This window comes from Azolla caroliniana, unplaced genomic scaffold, assembly GCF_043228905.1.
Source record: "Azolla caroliniana isolate FFs.n. ecotype wild unplaced genomic scaffold, voAzoCaro1.0.p SCAF_15, whole genome shotgun sequence".
Classification (NCBI taxonomy): Eukaryota; Viridiplantae; Streptophyta; class Polypodiopsida; order Salviniales; family Salviniaceae; genus Azolla; species Azolla caroliniana.
In genome coordinates this window covers 7,399,988-7,407,413 of record NW_028230450.1, presented here as the reverse complement: position 1 = coordinate 7,407,413, position 7,426 = coordinate 7,399,988, and the positions used below count along the sequence as shown (strand labels likewise).

At 38.5% G+C, this 7,426-nt stretch overlaps 1 protein-coding gene across 2 annotated transcripts; it reads right to left on the bottom strand.

Annotated features, from left to right (window-relative positions):
• Positions 1-3,220: 3,220 nt before the first annotated feature.
• Positions 3,221-7,169, bottom strand: LOC147854516 (65-kDa microtubule-associated protein 1-like). Of its 2 annotated transcripts, none has more exons than XM_087331271.1 (11): positions 7,036-7,169; positions 6,717-6,929; positions 6,278-6,526; positions 5,934-6,149; positions 5,666-5,809; positions 5,270-5,429; positions 5,044-5,195; positions 4,848-4,935; positions 4,666-4,739; positions 4,487-4,561; positions 3,221-4,080 (listed from the first exon to the last, which is right to left on the bottom strand). In XM_087331271.1, the coding sequence occupies exons 1-11, from the start codon at positions 7,099-7,101 to the stop codon at positions 3,697-3,699; spliced, it is 1,821 nt and encodes a 606-aa protein (XP_087187397.1). In that variant the 5' UTR covers positions 7,102-7,169; the 3' UTR covers positions 3,221-3,696. The 2 variants fall into 2 exon arrangements, with proteins under 2 accessions (XP_087187397.1, XP_087187398.1); XM_087331272.1 differs by having other exon boundaries at positions 3,221-4,077.
• Positions 7,170-7,426: the final 257 nt, after the last annotated feature.

Sequence of the window (7,426 nt, the reverse complement as noted above, 5' to 3'; positions counted from 1 at the left end):
ATGTATCTTAGATATATATACTAGTAAACTCTCCATTTTTAATAATAAAAGTAAATGTGTTTCACTCATTCTCTCTCACTGTCACAATCATAATGTACATTATCAATTGTGAAATTCATTGGTACAGTTCTTGAAAATGAAGAGTTGCTACACACTTTCATATGTATTACATGAAATGTAATATTTTTTGTCTCATAGGTTGTATTTGACCTCCGAAGACAATAATAAATTCTATCTATCTATCTCATGCCTTATCAAGCTAACATTATAGTTTTAATTGACCTAAATTACCTATAGTGGCACAATACTTTCACAAAACAAGCTTACCAATTCACAATTGAAATGTGGGACTTGACACACAAATTATCAAGGATGATGGGATATCGTGGGAATTTGATGACGTTAAGTGTGATTTCCTCTTGGTGTGGGTCAAGATGGAGAATCCCAAAAATTGTAGCTTATGTAATGGCACCATTGGAGAATGATTGGCCATCAATCACCTCCATAGGAATGGGGACAATCACAAGAATACTTTATCTATGACCTTAGGTGATGTAAATAAAGCATGATGTTGCCACTTGAGTCAACCGGAGTCATCATTGGGAGAACCCCAAAGCCACAGTCCATCCACACATGGTATTCAAATGTAGGGCTCCTATTGTGATTGTATATAATCATTTCCAAAATGGTTGACGACTTCCATCAAATTGTCAAGGACACTCCTATGAGAGATATAGGTACAAAAGAGGGAAATTGGGACAAATGTGAATATGCTTAATGATTGTGACAATTTTTTTGTAACTCGGTCCTAAGATTTGTGTTGATCTCCTTGAGAGATAACTAGGGCAAGGATCCCCTTATACATTCATGAAGGTTATGGATGACTACGCATTCCATTCTATACATTGTACATTTGGCAATAGTTAAGAGCTTATGTTATGTCATAATCCATACTTGTGGCAAGACTCTAAAACTTCTCATGACCTTACAATAAACCATACAATATGGCATTCCATACACTTGCAGACTCTAGAACTTCAAAATAATTGTACAATAAACCATATACTATGACATGTTTGTAACAAATTTTTTGTCCTGTGTGAGTTGTTCTTGAAAATTGGCTCTTAAAACAATAATTTACTTATAAAAACATTTTATTGTTTATTAATTAGAAAAGAGAACCATAGTTAAGATGGTCATGTCAATTGTTTGGAGACCATAAGGCTACAAATTAATTACACTTCTATGTCATGTGGTTGAAGAAAGGTGGCATATGGGGGGGTAGCAAATATGTGTGAAGATCGGATTTGACGCCGGTGCCTTTAGTTTATATCTAATAGCTAGGGTAAGTTGAAAGTAAGGACAATGTCTAGAAATCTCCTACCAAGGACCACATGATAATTCAATGCTTACTGCATAAAAACTACGAAAGAAAATTTCTTTGATCCAATTAGATTTAAGGGACCCCTGAATGGTTTTACATTGTGGTTATGTTGGAGGATATCTATAGTGCATTACAAGAAAGGAAAGGGCCATGAGTCCCTATTCTACTTAACCACCTTGGAAACCCTTCACATGAAATGGAGAATAACCCACCTTAGGTATAGGTTTGAGTATGATTGAAATTGTGTTCAAACTCAATATTGGCAAAGTAACTTACAGAGGTTGGTTTACGCCTATGCTTACATTCAAACAGACATGCCCATAAGATAAAGGCATGCCATCACACGGATGGGCCTTGTTCACACATGAAAATATAAACCAAGGGTTGGGTGAATCTTTGAGCCAAAAGAAAGAATATGTGATTTACATAGTGAGTTTGCTTAATAATATTGTCGTTGTATAGGTCATGTTGAACATGGATTAAATTAGTTTAGGCCTAAAATCGAACATTGATGCAAAAGTTGGATCTTGTTGCCCAAACGACTAGCTACATGGCACTTGAGATCTCAACATTCAAATTATCAATCACTACAACCCGATGACATCATACACACAACAAAATTAGATGTTTCCTATTATCAAGCTATTAGGCTAATGAGCAATTACCAATCATGTCCATTCACAAATTATCTAAATGGGAAAAGAATGACATCAAATGACATTGGGCTGAATGCGAAAAAGAATGAGATGCAAAAGAAGTGAAAGTTGCTCGATATTTATCCCAAAAATATGTCATCATTGAGAACACACAAGATAAACATTATCAAACTTCAATTTAGACACACCTACCATTGATGAAATCAAGGTTGAACCAACAAGGTCTTCAGAGTCAGCTTTACATTCATTTTTCACGGGTGTCTCAAATAGACGCTGCTATCCCAAAGCGCTAGGCTCATCAACTAAATTCATGTCTTAGAAGCTGTGATCCCAAAACTTGGTTATGTATGATAATGGTAAAACTTGGTCTAAGAACATTCATATCCATCATACTGATCAACTTCCATAAGGATTGTCAGCAATGTCAAAGCCCTTAAAAAGGCACTGTCAACAAAGAAAAGACATACCTACCAATCCCTTTCCAAATTAACAAAGTCAACATGTGCAAGAATCTACAAAATAATGTAGAAAGCGTTGGGCTGTGCTTGTCAAAGTGGACCCTACCTACCTTCCCACATAATGGTACAAGAAGCAAGCAAAATGGCTCCCACTTTAGCATCTTCACATTAGGGAAGTCTACAATATAACTCACATTCACTAAACGTTGGCGTAAGCCATTGCAATAAAAATACTTGCCTTGCATTGCATTAGTATATCACTCCTAAAAGAAGTAAGCTGTGTGTGATCTTTTAAGACATTGGTGAAAATTAACTCATTGCTTTTTCCATGGACAATAAGTTATAAATCCAAGAAAAGGTAAAACCACTTTATCCTCTTGTATTCTCACTGCAGTACAACCCTAGTACATACACAAGTCAGAATTCCTAGGTTTGTCTCCATATATGATAAACTCAAACCTTACTTAAATAGTGTGACCCAAAATATGATTGCAATGGACCACAAAAAAGGTAAAGTGCAATCCAACCATTGCTATATACAGACAGAAATAGCCAACCAAATTGTTAGTGGACCTGTACTAGCACCATACATCTTGAAAGCTCTTTTGTGCTTACCAGACATCAAGCATAGACACATTTTAATTAGTCCTCCAGCAAAAACAAAACAACTTGCTTGATCATGACCACAGTTGCTAATAAGAGCTCTCAAAAAAAAAAGGGAAGACAACAAACAGCCGAAAATTAGTGTTTTCACAAAAATGAGGGTTCATGCAGGGATTCAATAATAATATACAAGGAGAGATGGGTGTGGAAGGGAAAAATAGGTACAACCAAGACACATACCCCAAAACCACACATCGGATGAACCTTCACACAGGCACAGCTGGAAGATAGTGAAGAGTCCAAGGATTTAATGTCTAGGGGATTTAGCTAGTTATCTTTTCACACTTCCCTTCATAAAAAGGGTTTAAAAAGGGTCAATCTAGATCTACAAGTCCAAAATACTCTAAGAGAAGTCAACCCCCCCACCCCCTCCCCCAAGGTTCTTGTGAAGCCAAAAAATACACGGCTTTAAAAGAGAAAAGTAGAAGGCACCCTAAAAACATATGGATGGAAGCCCCAATGATAAGGGGGTGGACGGCTAAGCCAAGATATGTATATGTGTGCTGTTCACAACATACAACTTTTGGGGTCCTTGTTAAGCATAAGCTGAGGAGGCGAGAGGCGAGCTAGAATCTGAACCACCTCCAGTAGAGAAAACCGACACGGCATCCTCCTTATGTTGCATGGCCACAAAGTTAAGAGGACCCGTGGGGCGTAGGGAGGGGGATACCCCATTGCTTCGTGTCCGGCTGAAAGGGCTATTATATTTGTTGCCATTGTTGCTACGTGGTGTGGAATCGGGGGTGGACGGGCGCGATGTCATCATTGAGGGTGACCTGCGTGGTGTGGTCGGGGCACTTGGTGTTGTTGACCTCACCCCCCCACCTCTCTTTGGAGTGCCTTTTGTCGGACTAGGCCTGCTACCATACAATGCCTCCTTTGCATTCATTAGCTGATCTTGAACGCGTTTCTGATCCTGCTTCAAATTCAAAGCTTCATTCATTTAGGATATGCTTGCTTTGCTGGGTGACCCATAGAGCAGCAAATTATTATTTTCGATTACACCAACATTTCGAATATTATTTTCTTGCCATAACATCATTCCAGATTTGTTTTTAGGGGCGAAAATAAACCAAAGCAGTCATTAGTAGGGCAAAGCACCAAAAATGTTCCTGACGTTTAGATATTTACCAGAGTACCTCCCCTCTTAAGTTTTTGGAAGCTTCCAAGAATCATATCCCCCCACCCCCTCCTTTAATAGTCAATTTTTTTTATTTATATTCAGGTTTTCTGGTAAAACTGAAAACTTAGGAATACGGTGAATATATCAAACAAATCAGAGTTATTTTGGAGTTTTGCTGCTTAAGTTGTATAATATAATATACCCTCATTTTTCGTTTTTCGTCCTCTCGCTCATGCCGGTTGAAGATGTAATCGTCCAGCATTGAGAGTAACCGCAACTGCATTATACATATACATACACTTGGCATTCTCTCTTGCATTGCTTAAAAGTGATATGAGAAGAAGTTCTAACTTTAAAAGTTTCTTGGGTGATATCACTTACCCCATCAAAGAGAAAGCACATCCCTTTCTCCTCCTCCCAAGCTCGAGTCCTTGCGATCAATCCATCCACTAAAGCTGTACACAGCATACATGATGATGAGGATGAAAAAGTATATCTCTTCGGAAATAGCATTGCTTCTCTTTACATCAAAACACTAACAAACTGCCAATTATAGGCATTACCCGGTAGCTTTGTTACTGTGATTCGAGCTTTCTCAGCACGCTTGAGATTAAGATGAGCACCTTTGGTGGCACTATATCTATTATGATCCTGTACGAGGCATGTCTTAAATTCAGTCTGAGTAACACATATATCTAGCATTTACAATCAATACACACACACACACACACACAATGAAAATATAATCCAGATCATCACCATGTTATAATCTTCAAGCCACCTCTCTTCTTCGCAAGCCGCAAACCATTTATCAACTCGATCCAATATCTCTTTCCGGCTTTCAGCCTCATATTCAGCCCGTAAAATCTGTTCCTCAATGTTTACCAAGAGTTCCGAAGGCTCCACCATTCCTACAAAATTATTAGCCAAATAAACCACATTTTGTAATGAAAAAGAAACACGTTTTTGGGTTTTATAGACTTACCAGAATCTATTAAGGCATTCGTTTTGTCGGACGCAGTGCTTGGGTCAGGCTCCATATGTGCTTGCCGGCAAACATCCTCTAGTACCAATCTTTTCTTTAGAACAAGTTCCTTCATTTTGCTTGCTTTTAGCTTCTCCAACTTCTGTATTTCCAACCTTACCTGTAAAAGGATAGGAGTGATTGTTTGCCAAATGGCTCTTTTTCAAGATCTTTTCAGAAAACTACTGATTATTTCTTTACAATTGACATAGTTCAATTATTCACCAAATGTTATAAAAAGTACAAAACAAATTTATGAATTTGTTAGTGATATTTTCCTAAGAATTACAAGCTAAACTGACTGACTGACTAATAGTGTTCGCCAAAGAAATGCCACACGGAATAAAATTATCTTACATTTTCAATTGCGTCTAAACTAAGTCCACCCGGAGAAGAGATTTCAGCTCCCTGACGAATTGTGTGATGGAAACCTTTCTGCTCCCTGAGAGGGGTATCTAGAAGCTTCCAGAGCTCCATTAATGATGCCAACAAGGATTGAAGCTACAATACATGATAGAGGGTCAATCAAAAGAAAACATATTAAACACTCTTTAAGGAAATCTTCAGATTTTTCTGAATAAGAAATTTATGCAGTTTTTCAAAACCTCTGAGGGAAAGCGCATACCATTTCTGTCCGCTGTTTTTTCTCATTTGTTATACTTTGTACAGTATTCGAAAGCCGCTCTAATGTCTCATTGCTGATGCTCTTCGTTTGATGAATAGAACTCTCATTTAAGCTTGGATGCACATCATTGATTGTCTTGGTAAAATCCATGCCAAGAACAGAGCACAGTCCATGAAGCGTACTCACGCAACCCAAGACCTTATGAAGCCGTTCGCTCTGGATAAGAAAATTGTTGGAAAAAAAGCATAAAACCCACCATCAGTTCAATGTGCAAATGATTCAATCTGAAAAGAATCACTCAGAGTCAGTTTGATGTACAGTACAAGTATGCCTTACGCGCATACCTTTTCCTTTTGCAATACTTGAAGTCTGTCTCGGAGCTCATCCAATCTCCGAATTGATAAGTCCTCTTCATTGCTAGACCAATGCTCGGAGGTAGCATGCACCCCCTTTATCTCATTGGATATTTTCTCAATCTGTGATATGACCTCAGTGAACTGTTTGATTCGTTCTTGCTTTTTGGATCGAAATTCTTCAAGCTGTGGAGCTATGGCAGAAAGTTGGGCTTTCAAAGAGGCTGATTTCAGCTCGTTCTGAGATTTGAAATTTACCAAAATTCGAAGGGAATGGCAGGTATGGCAAAACATGGTTTAGATAGGAACGATTTGGGGCAAAAAATTATGACAAAAAATGCAACACAGATAGAGAAATACATTCTTAAAATTCCTTTCTTTTTTTTTCTTTTTTGAGGGGGTGGGGGGAGATATGGTGGATTTAATTTACCGTGGTTTTCTTGGGGGGGACAGGGCGGCATCCTAGAACCACATAGAGAGTGGCAAGCTCAGCCTCTTTCTCTGCAATGTTCCGGTGAAGGAGTGCTCTGTTCTGGCTTGCCTCTTCCACTCTCCTCCTGTATACTTGCAAGCATTCCTCTTCTAACTGTAGCAAGGCCCTGTCCACTTCCCCATCACTCTCCCCTATTTCCTCCCATATTTGCTAGGAAAGCAGAAGATAAAACAGAGGTTATATAATAAATAAATAAATAAAAAGAAGTAGAAGAGAGCAATACCGAGAGAGAAATGGAGAAGAAGAAGAAGAATACCCTCAATTCTCTGAGTAAGGAACCAAACGTGGTGCCATCTAATCTCTCTAAGCAGAGCTTGGACATGATGATTTGACTGAGTCCAGAGTTCAAAACAGAAACAGAGTGTACTCTTTGATAAACAAATTTAGAAGAAGAAGAAGAAGAAGAAAGGATGAGTGAGGGCTTTAGGACACAGGCATGATGAAGGACGGTGACCTCCTCATGTCTTCTGCTTCTTCATGACAAAGTGAAATCGTCCCCCCCACCAACACCACCACCACACACATGCTCAGAATGGCCGCACATAATAGCAACCTCTCCTCTATTTTGCTCTTCCCTTCTTTTCTGTTCTGTTAGACTCTTCTCTTCTCTTCTCTTCTCTGTTTACAGAAGTAATGCTTTGTGTTTT

Coding starts and splice junctions, on each gene's coding strand:
- LOC147854516 (XM_087331271.1), bottom strand. CDS start 7,101: ATGTCCAAGCTCTGCTTAGAGAGATTAGATGGCACCACGTTTGGTTCC. Junction 6,930..7,035: donor CCTTACTCAGAGAATTGAGG/GTATTCTTCTTC, acceptor CTGCTTTCCTAG/CAAATATGGGAGGAAATAGG. Junction 4,081..4,486: donor ACGAAAAACGAAAAATGAGG/GTATATTATATT, acceptor TTGAATTTGAAG/CAGGATCAGAAACGCGTTCA.